This window comes from Sus scrofa, chromosome 6 (assembly GCF_054392235.1).
Source record: "Sus scrofa isolate SSC_HxYL_T2T_F1_AM1 chromosome 6, Sscrofa_HxYL_maternal_Yorkshire_Landrace_v2.0, whole genome shotgun sequence".
Taxonomy (NCBI): Eukaryota; Metazoa; Chordata; class Mammalia; order Artiodactyla; family Suidae; genus Sus; species Sus scrofa.
The window spans coordinates 103,924,867-103,947,135 of NC_139388.1; the positions used below are offsets into that span (position 1 = coordinate 103,924,867).

General features: G+C 45.2%; 1 protein-coding gene across 20 annotated transcripts in view; it reads right to left on the bottom strand.

Moving 5' to 3' along the window:
• The window catches only part of PTPRM (protein tyrosine phosphatase receptor type M), a 749,885-nt gene that overhangs the window by 99,845 nt on the left and 627,771 nt on the right, over nucleotides 1-22,269 (bottom strand). For all 20 annotated transcript variants that reach the window (XM_084964179.1, XM_084964175.1, XM_084964177.1 and 17 more), the window contains one exon: nucleotides 4,894-4,981. In XM_084964179.1, coding sequence (XP_084820305.1) covers nucleotides 4,894-4,981 — 88 coding nt within the window. The remainder of the gene's footprint in view (nucleotides 1-4,893; nucleotides 4,982-22,269) is intronic.

Consider the following 22,269-nt stretch of genomic DNA (forward strand, 5'->3'; position numbering starts at 1 on the left):
CTCACCCCCGTCTCCCTCTCTCCTCCCTTCACCTGCCTTTATACCTAATCTGCATCATACCAGGAGAATGTCCCTTGAAAATGACATGGTGACTGCTGGAGCTGCTTAGTTAGCAGAAAGAAGGACATTGCTTTAAGACAAAAATCGTGGGAATGTGAAGCCCTCCGCTGGGTTGTTGGTGATAAGAATTGGGTGGGACCGATGCGGTCAGAGGTTTCACTCCTCTTAGTCACCTCACTAAGCCTGGGTGACCTGAGTCCAGATGAAAACCAGACCTCAGAAGGACCCCTTCCCCTTCCTGGAGAGCTGTGGGTCCTCGATGGCCTGGCCGCCCTTACTCCCTCCCCTCTCGGGCTCCATTTGAAGTAGCTCTTGGTCATTTCATGGGTGACCCTCACCTTGTCACCACCCAGTCTTCATTGTACTAGACCTGCTGGCAAGAGACGCGGAGTTCACACCCTCCTCTCCATGATACATGCTCCCTTGTGCATGCTAAGCACTTCTGTTTCAGCATTTCTCTCTCGTTTTTCTTTTTAGGGCCGCACCCGAGGCACGTGGAACTTCCAGGCTAGGGGTTGAATCAGAGCTACAGTCACAGCAACATCAGCTCCAAGTGTGTCTGTGACCTACATCACAGCTCATGGCAGTGCCAGATCCTTAACCCACTGAGTGAGGCCAGGGATCGAACCCGCACCCTCATGGATACTAGTCTGGTTCGTTTCCATTGCACCACAACAGAACTCCAGCATTTCTCATTAAAAAAAAAAAAAAAAAAAAAAAAAAATGGAACGGCTACACCTGAGGCACAGAGAAGTTCCAGGGCTAGGGAATGAATGTGAGTCACAGCTGCGGCAATGCCAGATTCTTAACCCACTGTGTCAGGCTGGGATTGAACCCACACCTCCACAGTGACCTGAGCTGCTGCAGTTGGATTCGTAACACACTGTACCACCATGGGACCTCCTCAGCATGTGTCATTTTTAAGGCCACTCTAGGCTGAGTCCTAGGACCTTGACACCCTCCATGCTCCCTCCACAGACAAGCTCAAAACCACCACCACTCCAGAGCGGGCCACATCACTGCCTGTTTGACAGAGGGAGCTCAACACGTCCCTAGATTAAACGCCTAAGATCTTCCTGCCACTGCCCAGCACGCTCCCACCCCTCTGGTTCCCTTCCAGGTTGGCCGCCTCACGGATGGCCTGTCCTTCCATCCACCTGTCAGTCCGCCCATCTATCCTCCCATCCACACAGTGTCCATCCTCCTGAAAGTCGGGAGCACAGGGGTTGCCTCTGAATCCACTGAATTCTCTTCTTCGTCGTCCATGTCTCCATCACTTCTCATCTGGGCCAAGAGAGGTGAGGGGCCCCTTCTGATTCAGGCTTTACCGCAGTTAAATCACTCTTTCCAAAGGAAAATTGATTAGCCCCCAATCGTCAACAGAGTCCTCCTTGTTCTTACAGTGAAGACGAAGACACTGAATCTGCCCCAGAAGGCCCTGCAGTTCAGCAGCCCCCACCCCTCTCTCTCTGTCCCCCTCTGGCTCCCACCCCTTCAGCTCCAGCCTCGGCCTTCCCTCCGCCCCTCAAACCCCAGGGTTCCTGCACCCCCTGTCTAGCCCTGAGTCAGCTGTCTTCGTTTCACACCTATAGACCCCGCTCCTCCCCTTGTGGCCCTTGACTTTTATTTCATTTATTTGTATAATCGTCTAAGTCTCTCCTCCCTCAAAGGAGATGCCAACTTCCTGAGGGTAGCGACTGCGTCCTTTCTGGCGCGCTGCCATCACCTGGCTCACTGCTGTCCCCTGGCTCACTGCCTTCTCCATCCTGGCCTCTTCCTTCCGTGGTAAAGATGCTTGGCTCCCTGCTCTGTCTCTGACACCTAAGACAGCGCCTGGCGTGTGACGGGTGCTCAGTAAATACCCACTTAGTGAATTCTGGCAGCTTGGCACCAAGCCTGGCACATGGCAAACTGAGCCTCTTTGCTGAATGGACCACAGAAAGTGGGAGGACGTCTGGGAAGGGCCTGCAGATTCTGGCTCCTGATGGTCAACTGCCAACCCCTGAAAAGAAGACCCCTGGCTGCAAGTGGCTGCTGTCAGCTGGAGATACGGTGTGTCCTAAATTCACTGTTAATTACAATTAAGGACTGCTCAGAGCATCAGGAGCGCTGTGCTGCGTGTGTGTGAGTGTGTGTACGAGTGTGTGAGAATGGTGGATGGGGAATTCGTTTATATTTGGAAAGCGCTAGCTCAGCAAATTTATAGTGTAAATAAGGGAAAAGTTCAACTTACTTAAGAGCAACAGCCAATAAACAGCTTTTAAGCACCATTTAAACCATTTTATATGCAAACACTGTTGCAAAGCAATGCATGTGATCATTAAAGCAGTTCTAATGCTCTCGGAGAAGCACTAACAAGGATCTCTGGGACACGTTGATCGAACCCCCCCATTCCTCATCCTCGTTAGCACTGTTGTCCCCAAAGCCTAGACGCCCAGAGGCCTGTCTTCCAGCCAGGGAAATGGATTTTTCTACAACTGCATCATTCTTGGGTGGGGGTGGGGGATGTAATACTTTTCTCCAGGCCTTTAAAGAAACAGCCACTATGAGTGTGCACATTAACACGAGTTTAGATAAAGGGCTTTGGGGCTTTTTATTCCTCAAATCCTTCCATACTGCTAACCATCTCAAAGATTCAGTTTCGCTGCCATAACTAAAGACGTACAGACAGTCCTAAACAAAGCAGGTCCGAATGGTAATTCTCAGAGGGGTGTTCAGTGCTGCCGTGGCCTGTTCTAGACCCCGCTGGAGGCCCCCTAGTGAAACAGCACCCAGCCTTGGGGTCTAACACCAGGCCAGGCCAAGGCAGGCACCAGGGCAGTTCTGGGACATAAGCCAACTGTAGTGGCATTTCCACAACCAGATGTGGTCTCAAACTCATGCCATTTAGCTGGGTGAATTGACAGTAGCACACAAGGATCTGCACACCCTACTTGAAGAGCATTGGTAGGCAGTCTTAGAGGTTGATAGCCTAGAATACGCCAGCTTAGAGCCTTATAGACAATTATATAAATAGCCACAGAGAGTTATGGAGGGATTTTGGAAAGTAACTGAAAACTAGAAGAAAAGACAACCATTTGCATCGACATGGATGAGCTTGTAGGATATTATGCCGAGTGAAATAAATCAGACACAGAAAGAAAAACACTGCATGATCTCATTTCTACGTGGAATCAAACCCACAAAAACAGAGATGGAATGAACAGCATGATGACTGTGGCTCGTAACACTGCATGGAACCTGGAAATTTGCTAAGCGTATAGATGTCCAGTGCTTCGGTAACAGGTGAAAAATGAAAACTTTGTTCATTAGCTTGACTACAGTAGTTATATATATATATATATAAATCTTACTATGCTGTGTACCTGAAATATTTACAATTTTTATTTTGCCAACACATTACCAGAGAAAAGATAATGTGTGCACAGGGAATGGCCAGGGAGCGGAGAGGTAAGATCAGGAGACAGGACAGAACTGCCTGGGCAGAGGCATCGCTTTTTGATGCTGTCCCAAGAAAGGTGCAAGGTCAGTGCAAGCTGATGCAGAACCACCAAGGAAAAGAGCCTGAGGTGGGGGCGAAGGACAGTGAGAGCTGGAAACTCCAGCCCTGCCATCAGTGCATGTTCAGGCCCAGTTTGGGTGGTTGGGTTTATATGTAAACCCCGACACCCTTCCCCTTCTCTTTTTTTTTAAATAAAGTGCACCGTAGGTCTGTAGTGTCCATTCTAGGAGCCCCTAGTCCCATGTACAATCCAAATTAAAAATAATTAAAATAAAATACAATATAAAACTCAGTCTAAAACATTTCAAGCGCTGGTGTGGCGAGGGCTACTGTACTGGGTCTGCAGACACGGAATATTTCCACAGTCTCAGAAAATTCTACGGTCAGTGGCGCTGCAATAGAATTTCAACTGTCCTGCTAAAAAACGTTAACGTGGGCCAATAAACTCTATCGGCACTTTCACAATCAAGAAAGCTAATATATGCCCCTCTGGACTACCCCCCACCATGCAAGTATGTTCTCTTAAAAGTCACAAGGCACAATGGGCTAGGTGAGCTCTCAAGTCTATTCCACATTGTTACTGTTTTAATTTACGTATCTTTAGAATTAGTATTTATTCCACCAGTACCTCGTCGGTACCCTGAGGCAGGTGTGTATGGCTTTGAGCAATGTGATGCAGGGGATGGATGGCTTCAGCTCCGAGGCGTGTCCCGGTGTCCTTACGGAACATTAATGAGGCTGGGCTCGATTTAAAACCCGTCCGAGGCATTATGGATTGGTAGGGCTCAGTTTCACGGGAACTGGGAATCTTTGAGCTGCCATCTGGCTCTTTTGCTAATGAGTGTTGTGATATGGGCACCATCATTTAACTTCTGAGTTTCAGCTTCCTGTCTTTAAAATGAGCCTATTACGGACCCCTGGCCCCAGGTGTCCTCAGGATTAACGAGCTCATGTCTGCTGAGAACCTAGAGCTCCGGGCTGCAAGGTGGGCTTTGCATCCTTATTGCTGCTCCTTCTCTTGCAGCAGCTGGGAGGCAGATTTGTTATGTTTATGCCTTCCAAAATGCATTTCCTTTCTCAGCATTTTCACATCACCCATGTTACCCAGCCCTTACTCTGAAAGTAAAACTAGCCCCACAGCAAGACGTGTGGACTTGCGTCGGGGGGGTTATTTTCCTTTCCTTTCCTTAACACGAGCATCAGACCAGCTTTTCCAGCAGGATGAAGGCAGTAATTGCACTGCATATTCTTGCTGCGTGAGGCTGGTGGTCAATCTTAGCCGATGTGAAAAGAAAGTTATATCACAGCGCAATTACGCTGTCAACACTTACACGCAATAATATTCCCGTATCTGTTCTTCATTCTGTTCTCATCTTTCTTAGCAGAGTCCCATGGTGCAGACTGCCCTTCAAAGAAGCTCTGGAGGAAAGAGAAAAGTGACACTAGGAATTACAATTCGGTGCAGTAAACAAACAGGGATCTTAATGACAGAGGGTGTTCTTAAAACCAAGGGTCAAGGAAGAAAGAGAAGGTTCACAGGAATGAGATGACGGATTATGAGGCTACTTTACATCCTAAATGTTCCATGTGGCTTTTTGTTTTCCTTTAGTTAAAATGCTACAAACACGGATGTGGCCTGGAGGGTAAACCCACAATTCACCTGTACAATCTAAAAATGCTTCAGCATGTATCCCCATCTTACTTGAATAGTGAATATAGAAAATTTAACATTTTCTCAATTTCTTTTTTTGAAATATCTCATTTTACCATATTTCCTGGTTTAGAATTTATTAATACATATATATATATATTCTTTTTTAAGAATTTAATTTTATTGGAGTACAGTCAATTTACACTGTTGTATTAGTTTCAGGTGACAGCAAAGTGAATAAATCAGGCACATAAATATATCCATTTTTTACTATATACATTCTTACTAATTATAGTAACAGGTTATTACTATACACATTCTTTTAAATATTCTTTTCCATAATAGTCTATCCCAGGAGACTGGATATAGTTTCCTGTGCTGTATAGTAGGACATGGTAGTTTATCCACTCTAAATGTAATAGTTTGTATCTACTAACCCCAAACTCTCCTTCTGTCTTTCCCTCAGCACCACCCTCTTGGGAACTGCAAGTCTGTTCTCTTATGTCTGTGAGTCTGTTTCTGTCTCCATGTCTTAATTATATCATCATCGTTCAATATTCTCCTATGAGATATGAAGAGATCATTCGTCTTCTCAACTGCAAACTGAGGTTACTTTTGGTTAAAACTGTGAAAGTAGTTAAGCTAAGACTTCACGACTTCAAGCTTAAAACTCTCTAAGAACTTCTGCCAGAGTTTTCTCTTCATTTTTAGTGGAGCTTAGATGTCCATTTATTTAAGGATTTGGCGTTATTACGCCTAAGGTCTTTAATCTTCATGTTATTAGCCAGATATACATGTTTTCTGTTCAACTTATAATGAAAATGTCCTTTGCTATCAGTTGACAAGTGAAAAGAAAATCTGGGATTTTAATTTCCACTTTAGTTCACGTTTTGTTTCACCTTCACACAGCAGCCCCATAGGAAGTGGTGGCAAGAAACACTTGGCAACGCTGACATATCTTTGCTGCAGCTATTCTTGTTTCCCGGCTCCAACTGGGAAAGAAGGAAAGAGCAGGACAAAGACACAGAGGCAGGGCAGGTGTGTGAAAACATGGTTCTGAAATGCTCTGGGGCCAGGGAACGTGGTGCCAGGAACTCACACACCCAAGCATGCCCCAGGATGGCTTCCCAAGGTCCCCTCTTTAGAACGAAAGCTCCTTTTCACTCCCCCAATTTCATCCCCCCAGAATGTTTAGCCATCGTGGCCATTTCCACCCATGGCCAATACTGACTGATCAGTCTGTGGTTCAACAGAACCAATTCATGATTCCTTTTTATGGGTCCAGTTGTGCCTTACTGGCTGACCTGCTCCTTAGTATGGCCAAAGTGGGGGGGGGCAGGCACACTGGCCTCCAGACCCCACTGGGAGCCCCACCTGCCAGCACCTGACTACAGAGCAGACAGATGGCACTCTGCATATTCTACTGTCTCTGCCCCAGGCTGTGGACATCCCCAGGCAGGGGCTGCGTGGCCCTCATTTTTGCTGGTGCAGAGCCCATGCCTCGTGGAAGGAGTCTGATAATTAGTCTTTGAATGAACAACTGTGGTGTTTTGGGACAGTCCCCAAAGGTGGGCTTCGATCCCCAAATAAAGCTCGACTTCTGCATCGTAGGCGGGTGTGGAGCTGGATCACTTGCAGACCTGCATAGGTACTGTCTGCGCGTTCATTCCGCTGTGGTTTGTAAAGTTCATGTCCTTTCTGTGACATGCTGTGTGTTGAGACTTGCTGTGACCCCACAGCTCAGCCCTCATCAGAGACTTGCTGGAAAAGAGCCCTGTCCTGATTCTGGCCCCCTTGCATTAATATTTCCACACAACAAAACACCAAGACACACCATTTTATAATATCCAGGAGGAAATAATAACATTGCAAGCGTAGGTTAGAGTACTAAACTGTTTTTTTTTTGTCTTTTTAGGGCCACATTGTTGGCACATGGAAGTTCCCAGGCTAGGAGTCGAATTGGAGCTGCAGCTGCCGGCCTACACCACGGCCACGGCAACACCAGATCTGAGCCTCGTCTGCAACCTATACCACAGCTCTAGCTGTGATGCTGGATCCTTAAACCACTGTGTGTAGCCAGGGATCGAACCTGCATCCTTGCTGAGACTATGCCAGGTTCCACTGAGCCATGATAGGAACTCCAATTGTTTTTTTTTTTTTTTTTTTTTTTTTTTGCCGTGGCATGTAGAAGTTTCCAGGCTTGGGATTGAACTGGCACCACAGCAGTGATCCAAGCCACAGCAGTGACAACACCAAGTCCTTAACCTCCAGGCCACCAGGGAACTCTCTTAAGCTGCTCATTTTAAATTAAAGTACTTTAGTCATGACTATTGTTCACATCTCATTATCATAATAATTTTCAAACTGTATTTATCATTTTGAAAAAAAAAACTGGGGGCAGAGCAGGATCAGATGTACTACACACCTAGAGCTGTATTAACAGGGTCACAATATACACTGCTAATGGGAGGTACAGTGCTGTGCAGTGCAGGACAAATACAGGTAAAAACACTTTCTGAGTTATTAATAAACGAAGCCAATAAAGATACAGTAAAAATCACTAGCTGATTCCATCTAGAGGAAAACTGTTACAGGATAAAGAATTTATTCTGACATGTAACTTGTATTCCTCTATAAAATATGCATTTAAAATAGCTTCAGGGATTTTTAAGTCATCCTCTTTTTCTAAATAGTGTCTTTGTTACTCTATGAATGACAATTATTTTACAGTTGAGTAATAACTATTATTTGACTTCCCTCATAACAATTTAATTCTACTTTGAGTTGGTCGTGATGTAATTACCAATTTCATTCCCCTCTGCCTTGGGAAAGTTTTCAGACTTTTTTTGTGGGAAGATGAGGAAGGGAACTGACTGCAGGGAAGATGTGGGTGTCTTCCAGGAGATCCAAGGCCACTGGTTGACGGCCGCAGGATGAGACAGAGACAGACAGACAGACAAGAGGGCCTGGCAGTGGGTCAGGGGAAGAGGCACTTGCTCCACTAGTATGAGAAGCTGCGCCCAGGCCACCTGAGGCCAAGCCACCCTGAGCCACACTAGTTTCTTCCTGCTCGAGACACATACGCTCTCCTGTGAGGCGATGGCGCTCACATCATGGCTGTGTTTCTTTCTCTCTTTCTTTTTTTGGTCTTTTTAGGGCCGCACCCCCGGCATATGGAGATTCCCAGGATAGGGATCCAATCAGACCTACAGCTGCTGGCTTGCACCACAGCCACAGAAACATCAGATCTGAGCTGCGTCTTTGACCTACACCACAGCTCACAGCAGCACTGGATCCTTAACCCACTGAGAGAGGCCTGCATCCCCCCGGATACCAGTCAGATTCGTTTCTGCTGAGCCAAGACAGGAACTCCGAGGCTGTGTTTCTTTAGCATCTGTGGTAATCACAGAAATTCTGATAGCCCTTGCTTTTAAAAAGAGTCATTTAAATTTGATTGTTTTCATCTAACAGACACACTCGACAATGATTCGAGAAACAATCTTTTTGCACTGGAGCTTTGCACCAAGTTCCAGCTTGTTTTCCTGAGGGTGGGGTCCACGCTTTCCACTTCTGAGCACAGACTGTGGGGGCATCAACAGGGAGCAGGAGGAAGAGTCCATTGTCTTGACAACAGTCATGGGAGGAGCACCCACGGAGGACCTGCTCCAGCGTCCAGGACAGGAGATGCTGGTCCACAGCCAGCTCATCACAGACCAGCCTGGGTTTCTGACTCTGAATCCCCTGCCCTTCCTGGAACACCTCCCCTGACAAGGACTTTGAGGGACGACACAATTAAATCTACACATGGTCACAACTGCTTTCCAGTCTAGATCACATCTCCGGGTCTCTCAATGAAGGCTGACAACAAGGGAATATAAAAGATGTCCAGCAAACCTGGTTTAACTGCTGACTGCTTTCACAACCCACAATACATTCTTCTCTGCTGGGAGAGGGTGATCATTGCAGAGAGTGGGAGTTCTTGCCAGGATCCTCCCCAGCTCTCTATCCAGGAATTATGTGCATCACTTGAAGTGGCAAAATGTGTTTTTTTCTTAAACAAAAGCAAAACAAAACAAAACGTGCTACGGAAAAGATGAGAAGATGGTGCCATCCAGTTTATCCTGACTCCCTACAGATTTGGTGACTGGCCTGGCATTTTCTGGGAACAGTTCTGCTTCCAGTTATGTAGCCAATCTCCCCATGAATACATCTGCATTAGGAAGACCATGTGTTCTTATCCTTGCTTTGGAAAAGAAGTAATATACCTACAGGGAACCCAGAGAGAGGAAGAAAGGTGACTTTCTGGATCGATAACCTGGCTTTGTTTTCTACTGTTATGGAGATTTTTATTTCAAAAAATTCTAAGGAGGATCCAGTTTTAAATGTCTTAGCTTTTCATTAGCATACATTTTCAAAATAGCTGAGAAGATATTCACCTTAGACTTTAGACTCCCTCTTATGCCTGAAGTAGGACAAAAGTCAACTGTTAGAAAATAAAATTTCTAGTTAGAAATAAAACTTTAGGAGTTCCCATAGTGGCACAGTGATTAATGAACCTGACTAGCATCTATGAGGACATGGGTTTGATCCCTGCCTTCGCTCCGTGGGTTAAGAATCCCCCATTACTGTGGCTGTGGTGTAGGCAGCTACACTCTGATTGGACTCCTAGGCTGGGAACCTCCATATGCCGAGGGTGTGGCCCTAAGAAGACCAAAAAAAAAAAAGAAAGAAAACTTTGTCTGTAGCTCTGGAGCCAGTGGGCACTCAGAGAAGCTGTGACGTAATGTATGGGTCTTCTGCGTGGTGAGCCCCTGGTTACTTTCCTGATTTGGGGATTCTCAGGAAAATGAGCAATCAGGAGGGAAATGCAGGTCATCAGTGCTGTAGAATTCTCCTTCCTGACTGGCCCTCAGCAAGGCCTGGCACAGACGTGGGACACCATCCTGGGGTAGAGGGGACTCCCCCAGGGACCGAGCCTTCACTGACTACTCTGTGACCTCCCACTTTTCTTTTTCTGCAGACCATGAGATGGACAGATACTCCCTAATTAACCCACCAGTGAAATATGCTGAGGAAAAGGAAGTAATTTTGCCACCCGTTCTTTCTTTCTTTCTTTAATTCTTTTCTTTCTTTCTCTCTTTCTCTCTCTCTCTCCCTCTCCCTCTCCCTCTCCCTCTCTTTTGTCTTTTTAGGGCCACACCCGTTGCACACGGAGGTTCCCAGTCTAGGGGTCGAATTGGAGCTACAGCTGCCGGCCTACACCACAGCCACAGCAACTCGGGATCCGAGCCTCGTCTTTGACCTACACCACAGCTCACGGCAACGCCACATCCTTAACCCACTGAGCCAGGCCAGGGATTGAACCCGTGTCCTCATGGATACTAGTTTGTGAACCACTGAACCACGACGGGAACTCCGCCACCCAATCATTCTACTGTGTCCTATTTCCCAGCCCTTTTGGCTTTTAAATATCTTTTAATAAATGAAGCAAATCAGCACACATTTTAGATGATTTTCTGCTGTACCTTATTCTTTGGGTGAGAACAAAGGGTTCCTAAACTATCTTCTTTTATCTTCGTAAGGTCAAAAGTTGGATGTGTTCCAATAAAGATGACAGAAGTGAAATTACCAAAAGCTTTGGAAGAAGCCTGCTCCATACCAGCATTCTTGCGATGTTATCACCACCTAAGTCGTGTGGTTCCAGAGAGGGGCTATTCCTCCTACATTTACTGGAAGCAAACCCAGCCCGGTTCTGAATCCTGCTGTTGCTGAGAAAGAGCTCAGTTCCTTGCAGGAGTCAGAGGATTCCCGAGCCCAGGGCATCTGGTCCCGGGAGGTACTCTGCTTATCTGCTTCTCACACATCCTTCTACCCTGAAGTTCACGTTTAAGTACAACCTCTGACGCCTCCTTAATCTCTCCAGGTTTTGCTTGACAAGTTATAAGCGGGTTATGGTTAAAATCAAATTCCACCAAAGCACAATTGTGACTGAAAACGAGGCCTAAGGAGAGAGGGCAGAGGCGACAGCGGGGAGCGTTGCACTGTAGCAGCTGATGGCTCCCCATCCACAGAGGAGCCGCGTAAGGACCAGCTTGGGAGACTCCATGACGGTCCCATTCCCAGGATGCTTCCCGTAGGAGGGATTTTCAATACAATGTGCATATTTAGGCGATATTTAGTGTTCAGGACGGGTTTTTAATACGCAGATACAATTTAATGCACCAACTATGGCCTTTTTATTATGAAAAAAAACCCCACTTTTTGTATTTTGGGGATTTACGTTAATGGTCTCTCTGTACCGTCTGTTAGAATTTTCATAAATAGACTTCTGCTTGGATTCTACTTAAAATGTAATTAAAGCATTTCCTCTGACTACCTTAGCTCATATATATTGAGAAGAGGCAGCAAACCGAGGCACCGCTCTGAAGGAGTAATAAGCCTCCAAAACAATAAAGATGAAAGCGGGCAAGCTCCAGTGAATATCAATGACTCCACTGGAAGATGCCGCATCCTCCATGGACACAGAGCAGAAGGAAGTGGAACATCCCACACACGGCCATTTTTTCTCAATAGGAAACATGTTTTTGTGATTCAATAACCCCCTCCCTACCCCTCCTACCACCACCATGTTCCACACGATATAATTACACATCTCAGTTGCCCAGCTCAAGAGAATGTTACTCCAAAAGGCTACAGTCTGTTAAAAATGCCACAGCTCCCAGATATTAAAAAAGGAGAGGGAAAAAAAAAAAAAAAAAACCCTATGCAACAGAAAAGCTGCCAGGAAGAACGAGATGCAGGTCAAGGCTGTACATAATGCAGTGTGTGTTCTCAGGCAGTGCAGGGTCAAGTCTTTTTAGAAGCTCCTGAAACCGAATTTTTCCTCCCTTTCTCATATGAATAAAACTGGGCATGTACAATGACTAAAATCATCGTGATGAAAGAAGGAAGATGAACTCACCGGGGCATGCAGAGTCTCTGAACTGTCTTTGTTTTCTGGCCATACCCTTGGTTCTTCCAAGCAGTGGATTTTTATTTGGTCCATATAAACTATTTATTGCTATTGTACTAAAGTAACTGGAGACACCTGCAGTTGCCTAACAGGCCACAGGTGGCGTGCTGATGAGATGGTGGCCCTGGAAGCTTGGGGCCAGAGATGGTGGTGGCCACTGATCACTGCCATCATCAACGTCCTGTGTGGAGGCAGCCAACAGTACCATGTGATGCTTCAAGGGCAAGAGAAGTAGGGGCTGGGTGAAAGCAAGAATCTTGACACATGAACTGTTATTTCTGAACAAACTGAAATCTAAATGTCAACCCTCCTGATATGTTGAAAGAAGTTGTTAATTAATCTCAGGACCTCAAATGGCTATATTTTAGCGCAATTTAATTCAAATCCAATTTTTTTAGATTTTTTTTTTTTATTTTCCAGGATTCAGTGGGTGATGACCTTGGCAATGGCTGCCATTATTGCCTTCCTTTACCTAATGTTTCTTTCTTTGCTAATGGAATTGGGGTTTGTAACGTAAAAAATTATATTATGTTTTAGTGCCCAAAAACAGTACCCCTGACATTTGGCTGAGCTTAAAATTGTTTTTTATTCTGTTGAATGTTACTCTGAATGAGTGACTTTTCACAGCAATGTCATATATGAATAATATATGCTTATGGGGGGATCTTTGAAGCTCTACCAGGTAATTCTTTTTATTTCTACTGTATAGAGGAGGGAATTTAGGATCAAAAAGCATGAAGTGGCTTGCCTGAGGTCATGCAGCCGGGAAGCAGAAGAGCTGGGGCCTGGACCCTGGGCTGCCTGGCCCTGAACTCTGTGTTCCTTGCACTTGACCACAAAGCTTGGTGAGGACAGGTACCTTTGTGCTCACTGCACTGCACTGTGCACGCAGCTTTCTGAAGTCACTCTGGCCGAGGGTCTTAGGGCAGCAAGCATTTCTGGTTTCCACTTTTCATGGAATAAGCTTGCTGGATAATACACAGTCTTGTTACCATCTTCACAGTGACTTTCCTCTGATGTGGTTCCAGGTACACTCTGGAGGGACCCTCAGTCTACCAGCTTTTCACTAAATTTGCCCAGTTTCAAAGCCCCCTTTCCTCCCACCTGCAGAATCACTGCAGTAATAAGCTCTCACTACTGATGCACCATATCTCTCAAGTGAATCAAAGCAGGACAAAATCTGAAAACCACTGATCAAGTGGCCAGAGAGTAAAAAAAAAATACTCTTCAGCTGAGTGATGGAGGCAAACGTGGTGAAAATAATAACTGTAGAGCCTGGGCTGTTGCTGAACATTCCATGGATGAGGCCAATAACCTGTGGAATTATAGAGTCTGAGGTATACAAAGGAGGCTTTCAAATGGCACTGTTTTGTTAAAATGGATTAAAGACCTAAAGGTAGGCGTGGAAACCATGAAATTCCTAGAAGAAAATATAGGCAGGATATTCTGTGACATAAATTGCAGCAATATTTGTTTGGCTCTGTCTTTTAAAGCAGAGGAAATAAAAGCAAAAACAAATACTGGGGCCTAATTAAACTTAAATGCTTCTAAACAGCAAAGGAAACCATGGACAAAACAGAAGGACAACCTACTTAATGGAAGAAAATATTTGCAAATGACATGACTGATAACAGGTTAATATCCAAAAATATATAAACAGCTTCTACAACTCCACATCAAAAAAAAAAAACAAAACAAAAACAAAAAACAAAAAAACAAAACCCGATTAAAAAATGGGCAGAAAACTTGAATAGCCGTTTTTCCAAAGAAGACATACAGATGGCCAACAGGCACATGAAAAGATGCTCAACAGCACTAATCATCGGGGAAATGCAAATGAGAACCACAGTGAGATACCACTTCACACCCATCTTCAAAAAGACCACAAATAACAAATATTGGTAAGAACGTAGAGAAAAGGGACCCCTCCTACACTGTTGGTAGGAATGTAAATTGGGGCAGCCACTGTGGAAAAAAGTAGGCGGTTTCTTAAAAAACCAAAAGTAGAACTACCATATGACCTAGCGATCCCCCCCCCCTCCGGGCATTTATCTGAAAAAATAAAAACACCAATTTGAAACAGTACATGTACCCCAATGTTCATAGCAGCATTATTTACAGTAGGCAAGATATGGAAGCAACCTAAGCGTCCATCCAACAGATATATGGATAAAGAAGAAGGGCATATATACAATCGAATACTACTCAGACATAAAAAAGAGTGAAAATTTGCCATTGGCCACCACATGGATGGACTCAAAGGGCATTATGCAAAGTAAAATAAGTCAGAGAAAGACAAATACTGTATGATATCCCTTATATGTGGAATCTAAAAAAACCAAAAGTAGTGAATACAACAAAAAAGAGACAGACTCTTAGGTACAGAGAAGAAACTAGTGGTTACCAGTGGGGAGAGGGGTGGGGGGAGGAGCAAGATACAGTTGGGGAGTAAGAGATGCAAACTACTGTGTATCAAATAAATAAACTACAGGGGATATATTACATAACACAGGGAATATAGCCAATATTTTATAATTACAAGTGGAACGTAACCTTTGATAATTGTGAATTACTATGTTGTACACCTGAAGCTTACATAATATTGTACATCAACTACAATTAAAAAATAAATACAATTTCTATTCAGAGAAGGAGGCTACTTTAATATATTTGGGGTGAGTTTCGGTTGAGCACTAATTTCGAGAGGCCAAGGGTAGCTGCTCAGGGATATTTAGCCCTTTCCTGGCATTCATTCCTCTTCCCTTTGTTCCCTGGAAGGAAGCATAGTGACACGATACCCTGTTCTCAGCAGGGCAGAGGCTCTTCTTATCTGGGCTGCCTTCTCAGCGCTGGAGGCCTCTGTTCCACGTGCGTGAGGACGTTCTCACCCAGTGATGCTGCAGAGGCAGATCAGAGTTTCCGGGAGTCTCTGGTCCCCTGACACTTTCCCCTGAAGGGGACTTTTGAGGGCCCTTCACAAGGAGGATATCCCTTGGTTTGAAAGTCAAAGACTGCATTTGCAGACTCATTCTTCTAGATGGTCCAGACAGGGTGTGTGCTGCTTCCTGTGCACTGGGGATCGGGGGAAGGGGCTGCCCTGCAAAGGATTAATAGCCATGTTTATACTCAATACGTAAAATCTGGTCAACGTTTACTTCTTTGATTTGGGCATTGCCTCTCTCTGATCCTGGCTGCCATCAGGAGATAAAGGGATTTTGCAGAGATCCTGGAGCTGGGGCCTGGCCTGACTTTGCTGTACTACACTGGCCTGTTCTGGCCCATAATCAGTAACCAGGTGTCAGTGTGCAGCTTGTCATAGGTGGCCCCAAAAGGGGACTGCTCTGCTTTAAGGGCAGGTGACGGTGCCTGCTTCAATTGCTAGGTAGACCCTTTAAATCCCTCTGGGCCTGAGTCCTTCCTCCAAGACTGCCACTGCCTCTTGGAGAGTTAGTGATGTTCATTTCCCCTCCGATGCAGACACTGCCAGGGTCTGAGACAGCAACGCAGCTGGAGAGCTGTAATTTCCTCCACCTGGATGAGTGATTTGTCAGTGAGCCTGTGCTAACAGTGCCCAGATCTTCAGAGATGAGCGAGAGCCCCGCTTTGGAACAGAGAGCAAATGGATGCTTCTGCAGAGATGGAGCTGCTCCTTTCCTTCAGGGACCCGCCGGCAAAGCGGAGTTCTACTTAGCCATTGCCGCATGACCGCAGTAGCTTCCTGTCTGGTCTCATCACTGGCCTCTGGTTTATATGTGAGCTTTTAAAACACCCGTGGGCCCCTGCTACGTTTCTATGTGGAAACCCAGCAAGTCTCACTCTGGACAACCGGCTAGCCATTTGGACCGGGAGACTCATCCTGTGCAGCGCAGCAGGTACACAGGAAGTGCTCAGTCATTGCAGGCCCTGACTGCTCTTTTTTGGCCACTCCCGAGGCATGCAGAAATTCTCATACCAGAGATGGAACCCACTCCACAGCGTGACAATGCCGGGTTCTTAGCCCCTAGGATACCAGGGAGCTCCCTGACTATTCTTGTTCTAACATTAGAGCTTTAGACTTTGACAACAGTAAAATCCTACTGACTCTGCAGCCATTTTTTTGTGACTCTCTCTCTGACAATATCCTTTTTTGTTTGTTTTCCTCTACATTTTCCCTCCAGTGATTCTGCACCGCATTTAGAAGTGGAGTGATTGTTGTTTTGTTTTTTTTTTTACCTTCCATTAAAAAACAAACATCTTTGGAGTTGCCATTATGGCTCCGCGGGTTAAACCCAATAATATCCCTGAGGATGAGGGTTCAATCCCTGGCTTTGCTCAGTGGGTTAAGGAGCTGGTGTTGCCATGGCTGTGGTGTAGGCTGGCAGCTGCAGCTCTGATTTGACCCCTAACCTGGGAATTTCCATAGGCTGCTAGCGTGGCCCTAAAAAGCAACCCCCCCCAAAAAAAATCCTCAACATCTTTTCCGTGATATTTCTTGGAGAGCTGTAAGTTTTAAAATGTCGTTACCTCACAAATCACAGCACACAAGTTCCGTCAAATGTGATTGAAAAATCTAAGGGTGCTTTTTTAGACATGACAGGCTTGCAAATGAACAAGTATAGCAGAAAAAGGAATTTCAGTGGGAGGTTTATGACTCTTTTTGACATCTATTAATTTATTAAAGCTGTCAGCATCATTCCCAGGCTCTTCTTGTAGTCCCCAAGACATGGAGATTAATGATAAAAATTTAGAGGGGAGAAATATTTTAGAAATTTGGAAATGGAGGTTAGAAATACTTTTTCTAATAGTTTAGTGACAAATAGTTACATCTCAATGTATTGTCGTAAAGTTCAACTTCTACTCTTAAAATGAGTTATGAATCACTTTGCTATACACCAAAAACTAACAACATTACAAACCAACTATATTTTAATTATAAAAAAAAAGAGTACTACTGAAAAGCATAGTTTACATGGAAAGCTTTGTACTCAGAATTTTAAAAATTCTGCTAGTGTTCTGGAGTGTAATTTCTGCTTTTTTTTTTTTTTTTTTTTTTAAAGAATCACAATCTGCTGAAAGGATAACAATGAGTTTAAGTGAACCAAGGTCAGATGCTAAAAGGAAGTAGCCAGAGTGTATTTAGAATCTGCTGATGCCTTCAGAAATGAAGGGTTGGCCCCAATTCAAGGAACCAGATATTAGATTAAAACCTTGAGGGCATATGGTTCAATGTTTTAGTTAGAACTACAAGGTTTGGGATTAAACTTTAAAATGAGAGGCTTCGTGCTATTAGAAGATTGCCTTAAAACATTTTAGAGACGGCAAGAGAGTTGAAAGTAAAGTAAACTCAGGGGTCAATTTTGAAATGCAAACAACAAAGATCGAGTGCCCTTAGAGAACCTATATTACAATCCCCGTCAGAAAAGAGGGCGACCTTTCACACCAGACTGTCGTTTCAGCAAAGAAGACTTCTGCAAGGGAACTGGAATTTTTGCCAAGAAGAAGCGGAGTAAGGAAAAAACTTTGGCTCAAAATATCTTGATTACATAACAGTTATTTTGGTGAAATCTCAGCAAGTATGCTGCCCTTATCTGGTAATATCGCTAATATTCAGTCACATTAATAAGAATGACAGAGAATATTAATTAATAGATGACATTAATGACAATACAAGGTAAGTGGGGCACACTTAAGTTCTAAACAATATTCTAGGCGCTTTACCGATAACATCTCATAAACATTATTATCCATAACAACAATGCCTTATTATTATTCGTAATAACATATACGCTATTTGTCTAAAACTTCTCACAGATGTTTGTTCTTTACACACTCGAATCCTTCATTCCTTTTCTTGTTCCAGCTTTAACTTCTGCTCATGAAAAGAGATTGAAATATATTTATAAAAGTCAACCTTGTTATTATCATCAGCCCTGAGCTAAGGAATAATTACGCTAGGAACCAATAACTTTGAAGAGAATTTTAAAGTATACCCAAAAATAACTTTTTGAAACTGTTTTATCTTGCAATAATTATTGGTTTACAGGAAGCTGCAAAAATAGTTCAGAGAGGTCCAGTGTACTCCTCAAGCTTCCCCAGTGGTTACCCATGGTTACTACTTAATATTAGAGTATAACATTAGGGCCAGGAAATGGAAGTAGGAACAACGCAGCTGCCATTTTATGGGGGGGGAGTTTAAGTTATTTCGATGAAATAAATAAATGCCCAGGAGGTGACTGCTGGATTGAATGGAAAGTGTGTGTTAATTTTTAAGGAAACGGCCAAACTATTTTCTGGTGTCTCATGTTACATTCCTCAAAAATTTACGAGAGATCTGATGCCCCCACATGCTAACCAGCGTTTGGTGGTGTCCCCTTTTTAATTTCAGCTGATCTAATACGTGTGTAGGGATACCCTGTTCTGCACGTTATCAATGACTCATCATGTACCCCTTCTTGTGTTTATCTGCCCTCTGTATACCTTCTTTGGCGAAGTGTCTTCCATGTCTTTACCCATTTTCTAATTGGACTGTTTGCTTTTTTACTCTGGGGTGTTGAGACTCTTTCATATTTTCCAGATACAAGTCCTTTGTCACCTGTGTGGGTTGCAAATATTTTTTCCCAGACTAGAGCTTCACGTTTCATCCTCTTAACTACCTTCCACAGAGCAAATGATTTTAATCTTAAGTAAGTCTGGTTTCTTGACTTTTTTACTTTTATGATCATGCTTTTGGTGTGATGTCTGAAAAACTCATCACCAAACCTTAGATCCCCAAAGAGTAACTCTTATTGGATTTAAAACACTGCAGAGATCTGTAATGTCTGCTAATTAAATTACTAGAGGGAACAGTCATGAGTGTTTTTGTTGTTGTTGTTGTTGTTGTTTTTTGTTATTTGTCTTCCTGCCTTTTCTAGGACCGCTCCTGTGGCATATGGAGATTCCCAGGCTAGGGGTCTAATTGGAGCTGTAGCTACTGGCCCACGCCAGAGCCACAGCAACTCAGGATCCGAGCCCCATCTGCGACCTACACCACAGCTCACTGCAACACCGGATCTTTAACCCACAGAGCAAGGCCAGGGATCAAACCTGCAACCTCATGGTTCCTAGTCAAATTCATTAACCACTGCGCCACGACAGGAACTCCAGTCATGAGTGTTTAAAAGCCAGCACCACATCAGTGACAGCAAAATGAGTGTCAGTGCTTAGGCTGGGAGATGCTTTCGCCAATGCACCTGTGGGCCCCCACTGGCTCCCCAAGGTGATGTTAGGTGCCCTCTCTTCTTGCTTCCTCCTCTGAATGAATTGGGAGGTGGGCCCTGCATTTTTTCTACAGAAAGGACGATGTTGCAGATGGGGCTGAGGCAAAAGAACCCGCTGGTCAGCTGACTGAAAAAAAGGTCAGTCCATGGCTCAGGGGAGCTCCTTAAGCAACACAAGGTGGCTCCACCCGTTGGGGCACTGACTGCATGGGATATGCTGAGGCCACCGCACTGGATGGGGCAGATCCAGTCCTCCTAGGAGGGGCTGCATTCAGCTGACTGGGGAGTCAGGAACCCCTGCAAGACTATTCCCACTGGTTGGGGAGAAGGGAGCAGGAAATATGGTTCTAGAGGCAGGCAGTGGAGGGAAGGAAACCTCTGTGGATCTCCCAGGAGTCTTGAGAGCCCAGGTTGCACTGGGAAAGAACGGGGAGGGCAGAGCACGAAACAGGGAAGCTGAGAAGTAGAAAGGAGAGAAAGAAAGCACCACTGATGTCCATTCAAGACAAGGATACAGGGACCCTGGTCTTCTGTGCCTTCTGTGACTAGCTCTGTGGGGTCTGCTCCAAGGCTCGGGCCTTTCATCCTTGCCCTGACAAAGGGATCCAACTAGTATAAATTCCACTGCAGCTATCAGTACGCACCCCTAACGTTTTCTCCACAAATCTGATGTGTACCATTTCATGTTATTTTCAACACCATGGTTAGATTATATGTTGTCCCAAGACAGGGTCCATATCCCCACTTTTTTTTTTTTTTGGCTTTTTGCCATTTCTTGGGCCGCTCCCGCAGCACATGGAGGTTCCGAGGCTAGGGGTCGAATCGGAGCTGTAGCCACCTGCCTACGCCAGAGCCACAGCAACGCGGGATCCGAGCCGCGTCTGCAACCTACACCACAGCTCATGGCAACGCCGGATCGTCAACTCGTCAACCCACTGAGCAAGGGCAGGGATCGAACCCGCAACCTCATGGTTCCTAGTTGGATTTGTCAACCACTGCACCACGACGGGAACTCCCATATCCCCACTTTTAACGTGGGTACAAAACAGGTGGCTGTAGGATGCTTGTTGCAGAGATTACTTTAATGACTATTAGAGCCTCTGAGCACAGCCCTTCCAGATGCAAAAGGTTTTTGTTTTGTTTTCTTGGCCACACCCTTGGCACGTGAAAGTTTCTGGGCCAGGGATCGAACCTAAGTGACCCTGTAGTGACCCAAGCCTCTGCAGTCATAATGTTGGATCCTTAACCTGCTGTGCCATAGGAAAACTCCCACACATAAAAAGGAATGGCATTTCTGTGACAACAGAAAAGTTCTATATCCCTGAGGTCCATTCACAGTCATGTCGGATTTTTAACCCACTGAGTGAGGCCAGGGGTTGAACCCACATCCTCACTGACACTATGTCAGGTTCTTAACCTGCTGAGCCACAATAACAACCCCAGTCCCGGCATTCTAATGCAGTTAGCGCACTTGGACATGAATCATTTCCAGTTATGGATGCATGTATATTAAATTGAAGCGACTCTGATGTGTCACCCAGAATGCTAATGTCCTGATGGAAAACGGGGTTTTTTTCTTTCCAAGTGTCAGGGATGCTGATGGCGCTGGATGCAGTGATACTCCCTGGAAGCCAAGTTGTTGCTCTGAGGCTCGTTGGGGAGGCTTGTTGGTGAACACTGGCTGGAGCAGGCAGAGCGGCCTGCTTGGGGGGTGGGGCTACCTCACTAAGCGCAGGTGCCCAAGAACACCTGGCTCAAGCAGACGCCATTCGCCCTCTGTAGGTGGCACATGGAAACACACCTGCGATTTCTTCAAACATCTCTGCCACAGTGAGCATTCATAGGCTTAATTCTGGGGGAGGTTCATCATGACTGATTCCTTTGCTAATCTGTAGTTCATGCAAGCAGGGAGGTGTTCGGTCTCAAGACCACAGTTCTGTGATGTGTCGATTAAAACAGAGCCCCTCATGGAGGCAGACACACCCCACCGCCATAAAGACACAGCATCAAATGAGAGCAAGTGCGGTCCATAGGTTTGCCACGGCCGGTAACCCACCCTGCAGGTGGGGCTTATTTTGTAATGGCACGGGGTGGGTGACTCCGGCAGCTAGGATTAATGAAGAACCTTATGGGGATCCTGAAGAGCCAGCAGCCACCTGCAGAGTCCTGGCAGTTAATGAAGGGTTAGTTAAGGGTCTTGCTTTCTCCAGCTCTGTGAGCTACATGGGGCCTTCAAGCTATGAAGTTCTTGCATGTAGGCTGACCTTTCTATTTCACATTCCCAGCAGTGGAGGATGACCTCAAGAGGTCATTTCTTCCTGCCACCCTTTCAAAATGCTCACATTTAGGAGTTCCCGTAGTGGCTCAGTGGTTAACGAATCTGACTAGGAACCAACCATGAGGTTGCGGGCTCGATCCCTGGCCTTGCTCAGTGGGTTAAGGATCCGGTGTTGCTGTGAGGTGTCGTGTAGGCTGCAGACGTGGCTCGGATCTGGCGTTGCTGTGGCTCTGGCGCAGGCTGGCGGCTACAGCTCTGATTAGACCCTTAGCCTGGGAACCTCCATATGCTGCAGGTGCGGCCCTAGAAAAGACCGAAAAAAAAAAAAAAAAAAGATGCTCACATTTAGATCATCCTTGACAGAAAAGAACACTTTTAAGGATACATGAACTTGGAAAAGGGGATTTCATAACCTTCCTAAAGAGTCTGTCATTTTAGACTTGCTTTCCCTGGCGGCAGATACAAAACCACTTTGGAAAAGAAGTAAACGGACATGGATGGACCTAGAGATGATCATACTAAGTGAAGAAA